The 17,250-nt window shown below is 49.9% G+C and overlaps 1 protein-coding gene across 3 annotated transcripts; it reads right to left on the bottom strand.

Annotated features, from left to right (window-relative positions):
* Positions 1–179: 179 nt before the first annotated feature.
* ERGIC3 (ERGIC and golgi 3) lies at positions 180–15,730 on the bottom strand. 3 transcript variants are annotated; one of them, XM_086702068.1, is made up of 14 exons: positions 15,579–15,729; positions 15,372–15,442; positions 15,176–15,263; positions 14,846–14,965; positions 9,840–9,933; positions 8,851–9,016; positions 8,672–8,729; positions 4,535–4,549; positions 3,881–3,912; positions 2,975–3,071; positions 2,833–2,897; positions 2,095–2,231; positions 1,959–2,014; positions 180–1,758 (listed from the first exon to the last, which is right to left on the bottom strand). In XM_086702068.1, the coding sequence occupies exons 1-14, from the start codon at positions 15,664–15,666 to the stop codon at positions 1,679–1,681; spliced, it is 1,167 nt and encodes a 388-aa protein (XP_086558194.1). In that variant the 5' UTR covers positions 15,667–15,729; the 3' UTR covers positions 180–1,678. The 3 variants fall into 3 exon arrangements, with proteins under 3 accessions (XP_086558194.1, XP_086558192.1, XP_086558193.1); XM_086702066.1 differs by lacking the exon at positions 4,535–4,549 and having other exon boundaries at positions 15,579–15,730; XM_086702067.1 differs by lacking the exon at positions 15,372–15,442 and having other exon boundaries at positions 15,579–15,730.
* Between the last annotated feature and the right edge of the window lie 1,520 nt (positions 15,731–17,250).

The raw sequence follows: 17,250 nt of genomic DNA, 5'->3' as shown, positions 1-17,250 counted from the left end.
CAGAGCTGCCCTTGGGTAACAGGTGCTGGGGATGGGTGGCTGCCACTAGGAAGAATGGGACCTGGCAGGAAGCTCAGGGCTCAGGCTGAGGACCTTGGCCACCAAGCTGTCATGCCGAGTAGTCCACCTGTTGCTCCTGCTCCTGATAATGGCAGGGTCACTTAGTGACAGCTAAGCACTTTACATACTTCATTAGCTTGTTTATTCTTCAACCCCGAGAGTAGGCATATCAGCCAGAACATTTTTGGTTGCAAGTAACAGAAATCCCAACCCTATTGGATTAAACAAAAAGGGCTTGGCGGGGGGCGGGGGTGGGGTGTGTGTGTGTCTTGCATAGCTGCAATTCCCAGTGTTTAGCTGGCAGCTTGTCACAGGGCTCAAATGATGTCACTGGGACCGGTTCTCTGCCTCTGGACTCAGTTCTGCTGTCCTCTGGGGCCAGCTCATTTGCACATAGAGTTCCCCCTGGGAGCTGCAGGATGGCACCACCAGCCTTGTGTCTCCCCATGTTCATACCTAGAAGAAAGCTTTCCTAGTCCTGGGAGGTCAAACCTTCTCCCAAACACATATGCTGAGAAAGTAGGGAGGTTCCTAGAGGAAATTCAGGATACTATTAACAAGCAGGAATGGTTTCTGGCTGACCTTTAAAAAAAAAAGGCTCACTACAGCCAGCAGTATCATCTGCAACTTATAAATGAGACATGTCCAAGGTCACACAGCTTGTGGGTGATCACATCAGAGCTGGGTCTCAGGTCTGCCTCTAGAGATTTTGCTATCATCACCCTAGTTGGCTTCCTGTCCTTTCTACTTGAACCCCTACTACTGTCTTACCCGGACACTCCCTGAGAAACAATCGGATGAACTGACCAGCTGTCAATGTCCCTGCTTCCCTGGGCTGCAGCATGGTGTGGTGTTGGGCCTGGTCCTCCACACTTATTAAGGGCTATACTGGGAAGCCCTGATGAGGTCCAGAGCTGGGGGTCTGAAGCCAGCCTTGCTCCAGAATGGCCACTGCTACCTTCCCTCCATTTTTCAGTTCTGCCTCCTCCTAGAAGACTGTACAGGACGTGCCTGGACTCCTCTTAGTGCTAGGAGTCACCAGGGGCTTGGCATAGACCATGGTCAGTGAGGATGAGGGATCAGGTGATTGAACCCAGGGTGGCAGGGAGAAGCCCTAGCTTTAGCCATCACTGAAGAGGTGGCAATCCCCAGCCTGCACCCACGGCCCTAGCACCATGGGGGTCAGACACTCATGAGCCTGTGGGCCATGGTGGCCCCAGGAAGCTCATACTGGAAAGGTCCATCTCAACCCTGGAGCTGAACCCAAAAGGCCCAAAGACCACAGCAGAGGAGGGACTGAGGATGGGGCACTGGGGTGGATTTCAGTTTTGTTTGAATAAAGCCCAATTAGCCAGGGGATGTCCACATGGGGCTCCCAGAGGGCATCTGGTCCGATCTGTCAGTTCTGATTGCCTTCAGTTCATGGCTGTGCAAAGGGTTTGTTTCCAGGCCCTGGCCACACAAGAAGCACATGAAGACCAGCAAGTACTATCACAATCAATAGATTTATCAACCTGTGCTGAGACCGACGCTCTGAGGGGGTCGGAGGGGTGGGGAGAAGGCTGGGAAATGACCACAAGGCCAAAGAGAAAGGGAACAACAGAGGGGAAGGAGACAGCTACGTTGTTTTCCCGAGATCAATTTTCTTCTGGATGGCTCGAGCCGAGTGGTAGATGAGTGAATCGATGAGTCCAGCCACTGGGGACAGAGACAAGGGCTGACACGGGCCTAGTTGGGCCCTTGGCTGAACCCCAGAGCCTTGTCACCTGACTGGCTAGGCCAGCAAGTCCCCTTCACCATGGAGGTGCTCCTCCTCCCCCAACCCAAAATCCGCAGGGAGCCCAGGCTTTACATTCCCTGCCATGCCCCAACCCCAAACACACCCTCGAGCTTCTAACCTGTGAACATGCCCCCAATGATAGCGCACACACCAGTCAGGAAGTGGGTGAAGGACCTGGTAGAGGGACAGGGCAGGGGATCAGCAGGTACCCCTGCTCGCTGCAGGCCCAGGCCCCTCCCTTTCCCCACCCTCACCTGTGCTTCTCCGTCAGCTTCACCATCATGGGCGAGAGCTCATAGAGCACAAAGACTCCGGGAAGTCCCTGGTCACCCATCAGCCCATTGGCAACCTTCTCGTGTCTGGTCACAGAGAACTGATTTGTCCTCAGCACCTGGGACAGGAAGGGAGTCTGGGCCAGGGCCGACTCTATAACCTGGCTTGCAATCCCCCTCAGCCCTACCCCTGCTCCCACCCCTTGTCCATAGTGCCTTGACTGTGCAGAGGAGAAAACAAGGCCCCAGCTCGCTTATGAACACTACAAGGCCCGGGGACCACCTAGGCACCCTCCCTTGGCCTCACCACCCCAGCTGCCCCTCAGTCACTAGCTCTTTACAGTTCACCATTCCCAACTACATCTGGTGGATTCTCTCAGTGGGGGTTTAGGGATGGGAAGGAACTCTCCAAGGCTGCATCATGAGCTCCTGGCAAGGCCGGGCCGGACTTCCTATCTGCCGAGATGTTGCTCCACTGGTGACAGCAGAAAGGGGAGGAGGGGGCCCAGGAAGGGTTAGCCCCCAACCCAGGGGAGACCCTGGGGACAGTGAGCACCCATGGAATGGATGGAGGCAGTTTGGACAAGTAGAAAGTGCAAGTGCTTTGAAGTCTGACAGTGTGGGCCCTGCACTCTCGCTGTGAGAGTAAATCACCTACCCTCTCTGAGCCTCTGCTTGTCACCAAGAGGGACCCTGACACCTGAGCTCCTGCCGACTTACCTCCCCGTCTACCTTCATGTACACTGTAGGTACCACCTTCACAAAGTACTGGAACATCATGGAGGCTGCAGGGGGAAGAGAGCACTGGGCATGGGTGCTGGGTAGGGCTCTCCTAACTGGGGGCTACCTCCCAGGCTGGTACCTTGGGGTGCGGTGACATTGGTGCGGTCTAGGGGGTTCACAATGCCTGGGTAGTCTTCCCCGAATGACAGGTGCCGGATGTAGTGGGTCATGTTGATCTGCAAGCAATACCAGCACCTGAGCCTCGAGCGCTCAAGGCCCCAACAGGCCTCACCCCATCAAAGGTTCCGCGGTACAGTGGCAGACAGGGATACCTGGGCTTGGGGAATGGATGTGTGGTGAGGCAGGAGGGAGGGCAGGGTCCTGCCTGGGAGAATCTGATCAAGACAGGCAGAACCCCCATGCCCCACCAGGGAACAGAGTCTATGGCCTCTGGACCTCCACAGTCTGAGGTTCTGGCTGCATCCAAACATACGGCAAATAAAGACTGGGCATGGACCTGCTGTGGCAGGTGCCAGATGTGCCTGCAAGTCTTGAGCCAGGGAAGCCTAGGCTGGAGGGGCCCCAGATTTCCTAGCTCCGACTCCTGTCCTGATTCGGTCTTTATCAACCTCAGCTATTAGAGGGATTTTTAAAAACGTGCAAACTTGATTACATCATGACACTGGTTAAAGGGCCAAGAGCCTCCAGGAGGCTCTCAGGAGGAAGACCAGACTGCAGCTCTGCCTGAGTCCTATGTGGTCTGGTCCCCACCAACCTCTCCAGCCACACCAGCCCCTACAGTTGCTGAGAAGTGCCCCGCTCCCTCCTGACCTTGCTGGAGGCTCCCTCTGCCCAGGATGCTCCTGTCCAACCCCATCCCCTATCTCCAGCCTGCGCAGATCTCAGTTCTTGACCCTCAGACTGATTCCCTGGCCGAATATGGTGTATTTTTATCTGCTCCCCCATCCCAGGACATCCCTGTGGAGAAATGAAGGCAGCATCCATCTCCCACCCTCATCCGCCCTGCATGGTCTCTGGTACTTACATTGTCCAGGCCAAAGCTCTGCAAGTCATGGACTAGGAGAGAAGGGAGAAGGTGTCACCAGGTGGAGTAGGACTGGCCTCCTGGCTCCCTCAGCATCCTTGCTCAGGCCTCCTCACCCCTCCTTCTGGAGTGCGACTGCCTGGCTCCTCTTTGACCCTTCATTCCCCTCAGCCTGGCTCTGCTGGAGCCTGTGTGCAAGTACACACCCTCCTGGGCCTAAGAACAGACCCCATTTCTTCCCTGACATATACAGGGAGCCCTTTACAGGCATCACACCAGGTTTTCATTCCCACCAAGTCCCTGCTTGCACCTCAGGAAACAAACCCCACTGACTCTATCTCCCACTAAATAGAGCTGATGGACAACTGCTGAACCCCAAGGTGAGGCGAGACCAGAGAATGCCATCCAAGCACTTTCCCTGCCCCCCTGCCCCTACCCCCCTACAGCCCCCAAAGGAAATGCCATGGGTAGTCTATACCATCTATTCCAGAACAAGTACTTTCTGCCCTCTGGCCCTGATCCCTCCTGCTTCAAGAAACCCTACCTGAAAAATAAGACCCCTATTCCAGGCCCATCCAAACCTCCCCCCTTCCTGGGAGGGTAGGCTGCCCCAGAAGTGGGGGCTTGGCCTCCCTGGGGGGCAGGGCCACTTACTCTCCACAGCATGTACTGCAGCATGGGGGAGGGAAGGAGAGAGAAGGGAGGAAGAGAAAAAAGATTGAGAGCTTCACAATGAGAACCATGGAGCAAAATAACGTGGTAGAAAGGAAGACTGGAATATTCCTGCCTTGGCAGTAGGGTCTGGACCTAGCTAACAAGTCTCCTCCTGCACTAGTCTCCAGGGTAACTCCTCCCCAGCCAGGGAAAAATACGAGGGGTCTTGGGGCAGAAGTATGGTGGCCTAGGAAGAACAAAAGACCTAGAGCCCAATAAGCCACTTTCCTAGCTGTGTGACCTTGGGCAAGTCACTTGCCCTCTCTGGACCTCAGTGATCTTTACAAAGGGCTGTCCTGAGGACCAGGTAGGATCTAAGATGGAAAAGCACTAAGTGAACTTTATAATCTTCCCCCCTCCCCCACCCAAAGCAACAAGGGTGTCAGAAACTAGCTTCCTGACCTTCAATTCGGTCAGATCTCTGGCCTCAGGCAATTGTAGCTTTGTGTTTTAAATATCCTCCCAGGATATGGAATACCCTTTGCCCTGGGTTCCCTGACTCTAAGGCAGCCTAGGTGGAGAAGAGAGGCTGCTGCCTGCCAGACTGCCTCCTACTGAATGCCTCCAGACCCTGTGCCAACAGCTCGACACTGGTGGTCTTCCCACCATCCCAGTGAGACCACCTTTCCCCCAACCCCCTCCAGAATAGAGAGGGGGCTTCAGACCCACTTCCTGCCCCTCCCCAACACTCAGCCGCCCCGCTGCACCCCCCCCCCCCCCTTCAAGACCAGCAGGGCTATCTCCAGCAGGCCCTTTACTCCTGCTTCCCTTAGTGACGAGGCATCTCAGGACCGCCAACTCATCTCTCATCCCCTGGACTTCTGTCACACCGTGGCTCTGTACATCCCTCAATATGACCCCGACTCCCATCCCTCCCAGGGGGCTCCATCACTCATCAGCGAAACCCCTACATCTTCAACCTCTACACATTCCACTCACCTTCTTGCTCCAACCGCAGCCTGGCTCTCCCTCGAAAGCGCCCTGTAGCCCTCTTAGTGGCGACAGTTTCTTCCCCACATTTATCCTCCTTTGTGGCATGAAGTGAGGCCCTCCTTGCTCCTTAATGCCACTTCCAGATCACTGACCCTCGAGCTGCCCTAAAATTCCCAGCTTTGCAGCTCGTGGCAAGCTATCCCAACTATCCCTACTTATTTTAATCACTATCAGATCCACCCAGAACAGCAAGTCAGCCCTTCCATGCCTCTTCTCAGTGGTTCTAGCCTCTGGCCACAACTCACTCCTCACAACCCTGTCACACTGCCTGATGGTGTCCCCATCACCCGGCTGCCATCCTACCTGTCCAGACATAGTCTGCCTTTCCTCCTGTTGCCGAATTTGGGCTTTATTCTACACTTCTGAGGTACTAGATTCTGTCTTTTTCCTTCTCAAGGACTTCACTCTGACAACTGTCCCTCCCACCCATGGAGCATGACTTTTGCTAACTATTCAGCAGACTATTTCCCACAGCATGTTAACCTACGTCACATGTCGCACCTCTGGCAAAACCATGCCGTTGAGCCCACATTTCCCTCCAGCATCAGCACATTCTCCTTCCTTTACAGCAAACTCTACAAAAGAGCTGTCCTTACTCACCGGCTCAACTCCTCTCCCATTCTCTCCAGAGCCCATGCAATGGGTGCTCCCTATCACTCCACAAAAACTACTGTCAAGGTCACAATGACTACCACCATGTCATACACCCAATGGGCAACTCGTACTTGATGTCCGGAAGCATCTGATACAGTTTTGGAAACACCTCCATCCCCAAGCTTTCAGGACACCACCTCCTGGCGGGCATTCTCCTCTCACAAGTGTTTCTTACTGGTCTTCTTGCTGTGTCTTCCCCCGCTCCCCCCCCCTCCAACGTATACCCCACCTCTCCACGTTCCCCCCCCTGCCCCCCGTTCTCCCCCTGCCCGCACTCTGATAGTGGAGGTGCCATGCTCAGTCCTTTGAGTCCTCCTCTCCACCTACCCTCACCTGCAGGGGGCCCTCACCCAGTTCCATGGTTTTACATGCCTGAGGACTCCCACATCTGTATCTCTGTGCCAGACCTCTCCCCTGACCTCCACATTGAACAGCCAACTGCTTACTTGCATCTGGGTGGTCTAAAAGGATGCCCAAATCCCACTGCTCTGAACCCGTACAAAGCTGAATTTCACTTTACTCGCCCAGCCATCTAAACTTGTTCCTCTGAATTTTCCCCTCCCCCTAAATGGCAACTTCATCCTCACTACTCAGGCACAAAACTTCAGAGTCATCCTTGACTGCTCCCCTTCCCTCACCCTTCACACCCATCAGCCACTCCTCTTGGCATTACCCTCAAACGTAAGTAATTACTGCTTGGCCCTCCACTACCAGCCTGGCCTGGCCCCCATCATCCTGTGCTGGGATGGACCATCGCAATGGCCTCCCATTGGCCTCTCTGGTTCTGTCCTGCCCCTCTTCCCCATATTATCCACACAGCAGAGTGCCGCCTACTTCTGAAAGTCAAGTCACATCATGAAGCATCTCCTCAGATCCCTTGGATGGACTTGTATCTCATGGAGAGTAAGAGCCCTTGTCCCTGTGGTGTCCTTCCACGCCCTGCCTGCCATGGCCCTGTTACCTGGTTCACCTTATCACTAACCACACCAGCCTGCTCCAGCCCCCAGCTTTCTTACTGCACCTTGAACTTGCCAAGCATACTCTCTCCTCAGAGATTTGCATTTGCTCTTCTCTCTGCTTCAAATCCTTCACCCAGACATCCTTATGGCCAGCTCCTTCACTTTCTTCAGGTCTTTACTCAAATGCCACCCCGTTAGAGTCTCTCTGCCCCCAATACATAGCAGCGCACACACACCATCTCACCAGAGCCCCTCGCCTCTGTCATCTTTGTCCTGCTTTTCTTTGCTTCATGGTACTTAATAGCATCTGATAGTCCATATATTTTACAACTTGTTCATGGTGTTTCTTTACTATATAATGTTCTGAGGACAGGGACTTTGCTTTGTTTGTTGCTGTATTGTTAGCACCCAGACTACAATGGGGCACACGGTAGGTGACTACTAAGTATCTAGTGAATGTACGGGTGAATAAATGAATGAAAATAAATCCCATTTATTCATCCCTGTGAACAACCCTGTGAGGGTGGTATCAGTATCTTCAGCCCCATTTTACAGGAGGAAAAACTGAGTTGGGGTGCCTGGGTGGCGCAGTCGGTTAAGCATCCGACTTCAGCCAGGTCACGATCTTGCGGTCCGTGAGTTCGAGCCCCGCGTCAGGCTCTGGGCTGATGGCTCAGAGCCTGGAGCCTGTTTCCGATTCTGTGTCTCCCTCTCTCTCTGCCCCTCCCCCGTTCATGCTCTGTCTCTCTCTGTCCCAAAAATAAATAAATGTTGAAAAAAAAAATTAAAAAAAATAAAAAATAAATTAAAAAAAAATAAAAAAAACTGAGTAGGGCTCAGTATTTCCCAAATCTGATATAACTCAGGAGTGGCAGAACCAGTGTTCCAACCCAGGTCTGCTGATCCCAAAGCCTCACACATGGATCATCCGATATTGGGGTCTACATTTTGAACAAGTGCCTACCACAAGCTGGGCTCTGTGCTGCAGTCTTTTTTTTTTTTTTTTTTAAGTTTATTTATTTTGAGAGAGAGAGAGAGAGAAAGAAGAGAGAGAGAGAGAGTGGGGGAGGGGCAGAGAGTGAAGGGGAGAGAGAGAATCCCAAACCTACGAACTGAGAGATCATGACCTGAGCTGAAGTCAGATGCTTAAGTGACTGAGCCACCCAGGAGCCCCATGTGCTGCAATCTTTAACCTGCACAAACACCCTAGGAAATAAGTACTATCGTCTCCATTTTATACAGTAGGAAACAAGCTCAAAAAGGTTAAGGAAGTTCCTCAAAGTTCCACACAGCCGTTAGTGTGAGACTGATGTCTGAACCCAGGCAGTCTTGCTCCTCAGCCTGTGCTCTTAACTGTGTGCCAAACTGCTGCCCGAGATGAGGGTCTCTTCTGGGCCAAAGACACAGAACATCAGGCAAGTGCAGGGGTATCCAGGGTCTAAAACTCCCCAGTGGAGGTGGTGTCACTCACCGTGCACATGGGACTGCTGGAAGCTTTTCCCAGGAGCAAAGTGGAAGTTTCCAGCCACCTGTAGGGGATATTCCCTCTCATTCTCCAGCCATTTTCCCCCTTCTCTTGGTCTCCTGAGGGCCCGAGTGGGGCCAACCCGAAGCTCGGCTGGCCCTTTCCCGCCTGAGTCCCTCCTGTACCTTGTTGACCTCTAAGAAGCCATACACCTGGCAGCCTTCATTCTTCTGCTCCTGCATCTTCTGGCTGAAGCCTTCTCGCCGGCACTGCTCGATAGTGTCTGGGTTCTTGAAGGCCCAGCCCCGACGGCGATAAGCCTCCCGCACATCCTCACAGGTGTTACAGCACCTGCAGGAGAGGGGGTGCAGGGTGAGTGTCAAAGAGGCACGAAAACAGAGCTGATACCTTGGGAAATAAAGCAGTTCTGTCCACTAACAAAGCCTCTGCCAGCCTCATCCTTTGACCACTGATATTCTCAAAGTATGTTTCCTCAGAGGCATCAGGACTGTTAAAAATGTATATTCCCATTCTGTTTGGGGTGATGAAAAGTTTTACAACAGAGTGGTGCTGGCTGCACGACACTATTAATGTAGTTAATACCACTGAATTGTACACGTGAATGTGGTAAGTTTTATAAGTCATATATTTTACAATACAAAAAATTTTAAATACATATTCCCAGCCCCTACCCTAGACCCTCTGAATCAGCTTCTCAGGGGCCAGGGCCTGAGGAATATAACAGCAGTTGCCACATATCAAGGGCCTAATTACCTGGGTTGGGCCTTCAACCTCAGTGCTTTACATACAGTATACATTTAATCTTCATGTGACTATTATGGGAAAGGTTATCATCACCCCTCCTTCACAAGAGAGGTTACGTGGCTTTGCCCAAGGATGCAAGGGTGGAACCCAGGCAGTTGGATTCTGAGACCACTTCTGAACCAGAGCAGGGGCCGCTTCAGCCTCGTGCGCAGCTGTGGCCCAGGCAGGGCCTGGCCACAGAGCCTCAGTCACTTGCACCAGGATGAGTGACTGAGGCACCCACCCCATCTCTGCTAAATTCTTGGTCCAACTTCCTCCACCTGTGGGAGTCTGACACAGGCTGAGGATGGCCGGCACACAGCACCTGGTGGGAGCTCCCACAACCCTGGGTCCCCGGGGTCCAGCTCACTTGATGTCTTCAGTCTCGGCACCATAGCAGCTCTCACAGCGATCAGGGTCCAGGGAGTCAGGGTCAAACACCTTTACCTCGACTTTCCCAAGCTCTACGGGAAGGGCAGAGGCAGGGGCATCAGCTGGGAGCAGACATCATGAAATCTCCACCCCTGACCCCTGCACAGGCCCTCTGACCTGTGGCTTAGGAATAATAAAAATTATACTAATAGCTAATATTTATATGGCACACACTATGTGCCAGGCACTAAACACTTCCACACGTATTTCTTTAAATAAAAGTAACAGTAATAAAAATAATAACAGCAAATACTAAATGTTAGCTGAGTACAGGTCGCCATACACAGAATGTCTCTTGTCACCCCCACAAGGACTTCATGAAGGTGGGGGTTATTATCCCCATTGTACCTGCAAAGGCGCTGAGGCTCAGAGACGAGGAGTGACTTTGCCCAACGCAACACAGTAAGTGGTAGACTTCAGCCCCAGTTCCCAAGCCTTTAACCACTTCACCGTGGTGCTTCTCCTCAGGCCTCTCTCCCTGCACCTGACTCCCTGCCTCATCATAACTGGTGATTTCAATAGTTAATACCTTGACCTCCTATCTTCCAACAATCTTTTTATTTTGTCATCTCATCTCAGCCTGATCCCACTTCATTTCCACACACATACCTACACCTTGTTATGACCAATTACCGCAAACCTTCCAAAATTCAATTTCAAGTATCCCAATCTTCAACTACTTATCCTTATTTTCCCAGTTCACTATCTCTGGTACCCAGAATCCACCAATTTTTTGACACCACTAACACCATGACCCCTTCATGCCCTCACTTCCCTCCTTATCTAAATTCCATGGTCCAAATGGGGAATGGACAGTGTCTTTAATAAACGCTGCTGGGAAAACTGCATATTCACATGCCAAAAATGAAACTAGACCCCTATCTTACACAACTCACAAAAATCAACTTGAAATAAAGACTTAAATGTAAGACTTCATACTGTAAAACTCCTCAAAGAAAATAGGTAAAGAACTCCCTGATACTGGTCTTGGCAATAATTTTTTGGTTATGATACCAAAAGTAGAGATAACAGCAGCAAAAATAAACACGTGGGATTACATCAAAATAAAAATCTGCACAGAAGAAACAATTAACAGAATGGAGTAAAATAAAATAGTCACAAAAGATATATCTGATAAGGTATTAATATCCAAAATATATAAGGAACTTATACAACTCAACAGCAAAACAAACATACGATACAATTAAAAATGGGCAAAGAACCTGAATAGACATTATTTCAAAAGAAAACATACAAATGGCCAATAGATACATGGAAAAGAGCTCAACATCATTAATCATCAGGGAAGGCAGAATAAAACCATAAGATACACCTCACACCTGTTTGAATCCAAAAAATAAAAAAATAAATGAAAACAAGAAAAACCAGTATTGGCGAAGATGTGGAGAAAAGGGAACACTTGTGCACTGTTGGCAGGAATGTAAATTGGTACAACTATTATGGAAAACAGTATGGAAGTTCCTTGAAAAATTAAAAAGAGAACTACCATATGTTTTAGCAATCCCACTTCTGGGTATATCCAAAAAAAAAAAAAAAAAAAAAGGAAAGAAAAGAAAAGAGAAAAGAATAACTTGAAGAGTTATCTGCAGTCCCATGTTCATTGCAGCATTATTTTCAACAGCCAAGACATGGAAACAATCTAAGTATCTGTTAACAGAGGAATGGATAAAGAAAATGTGGTAAATACATATAATGGAGTATTATTCAGCCATTAAAAGGGAATTCTATTATTTGCAACAACATGGATAAACCAAGAGGACATTACACTAAGTAAAGTAAGTCAGATAAAGAAAGACAACTTCATGATCTCACAAGTGCAATCTAAAAAAGCCTAACTATAGAAACAGAGTAGAATGGTGGTTGCCAGCAGCTGGGGTGGGAGAAATGGGGAAATGTTGGTCAAAGGGTACAAACTTCCAGTTAGAAGGTGAATAAATTCTGGGATCTAATGTACAGAATGGTGACTACAGTTAACAATACTATATTGTATACTTGAAATCTGCTAAGAGAGTAGATCTTAAATGTTCTCACCACACACACACACACACACACACACACAATGTAACTATGTGAAGTGATGGATAATTAGCTAACCATATTGTGTTAACTGTCTCATATATGCAATCAAATCATCACACTGTACACCCTAATTTTACACAATGTATTTCAATTATATCTTGACAAAGGTGGGAAATAAATGCCATGGTTCACTGTTGTAATTATGGTCTTGCACATAGCCAGAACCCATCTGTTCCTCTCTCTCTTTGTTGTACCAGCCTCACAAAACCCAAACCCTACTTAAATTCAACCCTCTGTGCCTACCTCTTGCCTGTGCCTCCTTTAAGACTGCCTGACAGGGGCACCTGGGTGGCTCAGTCAGTTAAGTCTGACTTCGGCTCAGGTCATGATCTCACGGTTCGTGAGTTTGACCCCATGTCTGGCTCGTTCTGACAGCTCAGAGCCTGAAGCCTGCTTCGGATTCTGTGTCTTCCTCTCTCTCTGCCCCTCCCTTGCTTGTGCTCTCTCTCTCAAAAATAAATAAACATTAAAAAAAAAAAAAAATAGGCTGCCTGGCAATCCTGCCCCATTTCACTAATCAGCTCACTTTCCATTATCTGAGATGACTAAATTTATTTCTGCCTCTCATCTTTGGCTTCCATAATTCCTTTCCCTTTCTTCACTCTTAATGACCTTGCTTTCGATTTCCACGAAGAACAGAGAAGCAACAGAATCCACTTAATCTCACCACCAAATCCACCATGTCACCTGCATTCTCCGCCAGCCTCCCCTACTTCTCTGCTTTCTCTTCTGGCAAAACTCCTGCAAGTGTTGTTTTTAGTCAATGTCTCTATTTCCTTTTCTGTCCTTTGGTCAGATTTTCATCCTCAACACTATCGAAACTATTCTTTTTAAAGCCTCCAGTGGCCTCCATGTTGCCAATTGCAATGGTCAGCTCTTACATTTTACTGGACTCTCAGGGGCTTTTGACAGTTGTTCACTCTCCTTAAAACTCTTCTTCCACTTGGCTTTTGCAACATCTTTGGTTCTCTTCTACTTTAATGGCTTAATCTTCCTTCCTAGATCCTCATTTCCTGACTTCTAAATATTGGCGGGGCTCAGGGTACAGTCCCTAGACCTCTCCTCTACCTATATTTACTCCCTAGGTTTTCTTCTCTAGTCCAATAGCTTTGAATGCTGATAACTACATTTGTTTCTCCATCCCTTCTCTAACATCTATACTGGTATATCTAACTTGGCATAAAACTAGGGTATAAAATGGACATTCCAGGTGGTGCCTGGGTGGCTCAGTCAGTTGAGCATCAGACTCTTGATTGTGGCTCAGGTCATGAGATCCCAGGTCATGGCCTCTGTGCTCAGTGTGGAGCCTGCTTAAGATTTTCTCTCTCCCTCTGCTCTCCCCCACTCATGCTCTCTCTCTCAAATTAAAAAAAAAAAAGGCATTTCCCAAATTTAACATGACTCAAACCTGAAATCTACTCCCAAATCCTCATCCTTTCCTGGGGGACCAGTCCCCAAGAAGTCTCCAACAATCATCACCTCCTGGTATTCACATCTTTATGTAGCCTCCACCTACCACAGTGAATAAGGCTGATCTGGGTAGCCACTTGCATATTGCAGAAATGATGGTGTGTAACTTCTGAGGTTTGGTTATAAAAGAAGTTGTGATGATTTCCACCTTGTGTTCTCCCAGATCACATGCACAGGGAGAAGCCAGATGCCATGCTATGAGGATATTCACTGAGAGGCCTATGTGGTGAAAGCCCTGAGGCATCTTGCCAACAGCCATACATGTGAGCCCTCTTAGAAGCAGATCCTCCAACCCCAGTCAAGCCTTCAGATGACTGCAGCCCCAGCCAACAGCTTGACTGCAATCTCCTAAGAGACTGTAAGCCAACCACACCCCTCTTGAATTCCTAACCCATAGCAACTGATAAAAACAAATGTTTTTGCTCTAAGCCACTAATTTTGGGAGTAATTTGTTACATAATAGCAGATATAGAATATTCCCCCACCTCTCTCACACACCCACACAAAATCCTCCTCCTCCTCCCTGGTCATCCCTATTTCAAGTCATTCATTTGCTCAGGCCACAAACCTTGGAATGAACCTTGACTCTGCTGTCTTATACCCTACATCCAATCCTACAGCAAATTCTCTGGTTTTACTGGTGTTCAACATATATCTGTTGAATGAACAACTGATAAAACTCACAACACAGCCATCCCTAAGGTGTGAGAAATCACAGCTTTGAGGAGGGTTTTGTTATGGTGGGAAACTGAGTTAATGTAGGCACTGGGAGGCTGCCTAGAGACAGGAAAGGAAGCTAGGGTGAACAGCTACTTTGTGCCAGGCATCATACACATGACTTCATTTGATCCTATAATTCCATGTGGTGGGTACTACCACTTTATAGCTGAGGTCACAGACTGCAAGAGACAAAGTTACATCTGAATTTAGGCAATCTAAGTCAAGAACGTAAACTCTTAACCGTAAGCCACCCTGCATTCCAAAGGGGAAGAGCATTAAGGGCTGAATTCAGCTAACGGGATGGGGAAGCAAACACCTAGAGAAGCTTGGATCCATCTAGAGGAGTTCTGCCACGACGAGAGCACATAAGACCCATCCTCAAACTTTTGTTACTCAACAGTGATAGGCAGAGATTGGAGACCTCTGAGAGTGATAGCCAGGTAGAGTACTCTACTCAATGTACAGAGGCTAGAAGCCTGGATTTCAGTCCACTCTGATCCTTAATAGCTGGGGGACCCTAAGCAAGCCACTTGACTTCTCTGGGTCTTAGTTGCTTCATCTGTCACTTGGCCAACCACATCCCACTTGTCAGAAGGAAGGGGCTGGGCATGTCCAGCTCAGGGATCTGAGATCTGGCCTCCTCCTCACAGTTACCATGACGCTCTGCCTCTGAGCTCACGGGGATGCCATCCTTATCCAGCCGTTGCTTGAACAGGTTGTGTTCCACATCCAGCTGCTGCTCCCCAGCCACATCCATGGCATCAATGCTCAGATCTGGAAGCAGGAAGTCAGGGTAAGGTACTTGGATCCTAGGAGCAAAGGAATCTGGGTTTTGGAGGGAAAGGGGATGCTGGGGCTATCTTGGGGCTGCAGCGGTTAGGGAAAGAAGGTTGTCCTGGGGTCCCGTCCAGAATCTAAGGCTGGAGGTGTGAATCTGGAAGCCCACCTCAGAACTTGTAACTCCCACGCCTGGTGGGTACTCACAGGCACAAGGCATGTGCGGAAAAAATACGTCGATGTTGATCTTCAGTTTGTCTCCCCGTGACTTGTCCACGTAGAGTTCAGGATGCACCTGGAGCAGCACTACCTCAGTAAGATTCGACCCCCTGCCTCTCCTTCCCACTCCCATCCCTAGAATACAGAGCCCCGCCCACGTAGTAGCCCCCCCCCCCCCCCTTACCTCAGTGGTGAGGTAATACTGCAGCTCGGACAGAAACAGTAGCAGCATGAGAAGGCCACTGACAATGGTCACTGCGGGGAAGGGAGCGAGGGTCAGAATGGCCTCTGCTCCACTCTCAAGCCCCCCCATAGGCCAGGCAGGGTCCAGGCGCCCGGCCAAGCTCTTCGCAAGCCCTGTCCCCGCAACCCCGGCCCCGCTGCGGCCTACCCGTGGCTCCCCCGCAGGTCTTGACCCGGAAGTCCTCCAGAGTCTTGGGGTAGGCATCGAACTGCTTGAGCTTCCCTAGCGCCTCCATGGGGACCAGCCGGAAAGGGGACGCCAGCCGGCCCGCCCCTGCAGCCTCCTGCTTCCGGCCCGGAGCTTGAGCCACGCCCCCTCTCTTTTCGCACGCAGGCGCAGCAACGCGCACGCTTGGCCCCACCTCTCGCCGGTGTTCTCCCTCAGGTCCCACCCTCCCCTCCAGCGGTCGGGTGCTGAGGGCTGCGGAGTTTAAACGCAGTTGTCGGGGGTGAGAGCCACTCCCACCCTGTGGGCGGTCTTCCGTGGACCAGGTACCTGGAGGCGTGGTTGCCCCGCAGAAACAGTAAGAGCCCCATTTGCTTATGTTGACCGAAGAACTGCGCCAAGAACCTCACATGAGATTCTTGGAACAACTTGGAACCTCCTAGAACAGTGACTTTCAAAGCGTCCCCAACCAGCAACCTCATCACCTGGGCACTGGTTAAAAATGCGTGTTATGGGGCCCCACCACAGACTTGCTGAATCAGAAACTCTAGGAGTGGCTCCCAGGTGATTTCCTGCAGTTAAGTTTGAGAATCACCGCTACAGAAAGTAGGTGTGGAGGCGCCTGGGTGGCTCAGTTGGTTAACCCTCTTGATTTTTGGCTCAGGTCATGGTCTCACAGTTTAGATCCAGCCTCGCGTGGGATTCTCTCTCTCCTCTCTCTCTGCTCCTCTCTTGTTCTCTCTCTCTCTCTCTCAAAAAAAAAAAAAAAAAAAAGAGAGGAAGGAAGAAAAAAAGGGAGAGAGGGAGAGAGAAAAAGAGAAAGAAAAGAAAAAAAAAAAAGTGTGATGTTTATATCCATTTTCTGAAAGAGAAACTGCCCTGGAGAAGGTGAGTAATTTGCCCTATATCACAGCTCATTCTTTTGGACCTCGAAGTACCCTGGGAGCCAGGACCTATTGGGTTGATTTTACTCAAACAGCCTCTCCGTGCTTCTGAACATGGCGTATGAAGGTGCTTGGCTCAGGTCATTTTAGTGATGTAAGACCAGAACTTTGATAAAACGTGGCACAGGAGACTGTGGTAGTCTGTAGGAGAAACTGACTGACGCACTGGGTTAGGGAAGGCTTCCAGGAAGAGGAGAAGGGACACCAGAGCTGGTTGCTTTTTGGCAGCCTGACTCAGGAGAAGCTGAGCAATGTCAGAGTCCCCCTTCTGCCCTCAGGCTGCAGTTTTCTAGGGAAGGGGGGAAAGAACGAACTAGCTCATGGGAACTGGAAACTGACAGTATGCCAACCGCTCTAATCTATTTTACCCTCAGAACAACCCTGGGAGGTAGGCACTGTTTCAAACCCCATTTATAGATGAGGAAGCCAAGAAGTGAGTTGACTTTACCTAAAGTTAACGGGACAGCTGGGGTTCAAGGCCTGTTTTTTCTGGCTCCAGAGTCTGGGTCCTTTCCACACATTAGTTACCACCACCAAGTGCGAGTGGCATCTATTCTTGGATGAATGACCAAGGATGTTAGCAGAAATTGTCCTTTACTCTCTGGCTTGTGCCCATTTGGTGCTCTTCCACGTTTAACTTCCTAACCCTCTCTCCTCAGTGAGGCTCCAGGCTTAATGACCCTCATTCACTTCTTCAACACATATTTATT

This window comes from Puma concolor, chromosome A3 (assembly GCF_028749965.1).
Source record: "Puma concolor isolate L17-30 chromosome A3, mPumCon1.1.hap2, whole genome shotgun sequence".
Classification (NCBI taxonomy): domain Eukaryota; kingdom Metazoa; phylum Chordata; class Mammalia; order Carnivora; family Felidae; genus Puma; species Puma concolor.
Note: the sequence above shows the minus strand (reverse complement) of the source record. Positions and strands in the feature narration are given on the sequence as shown.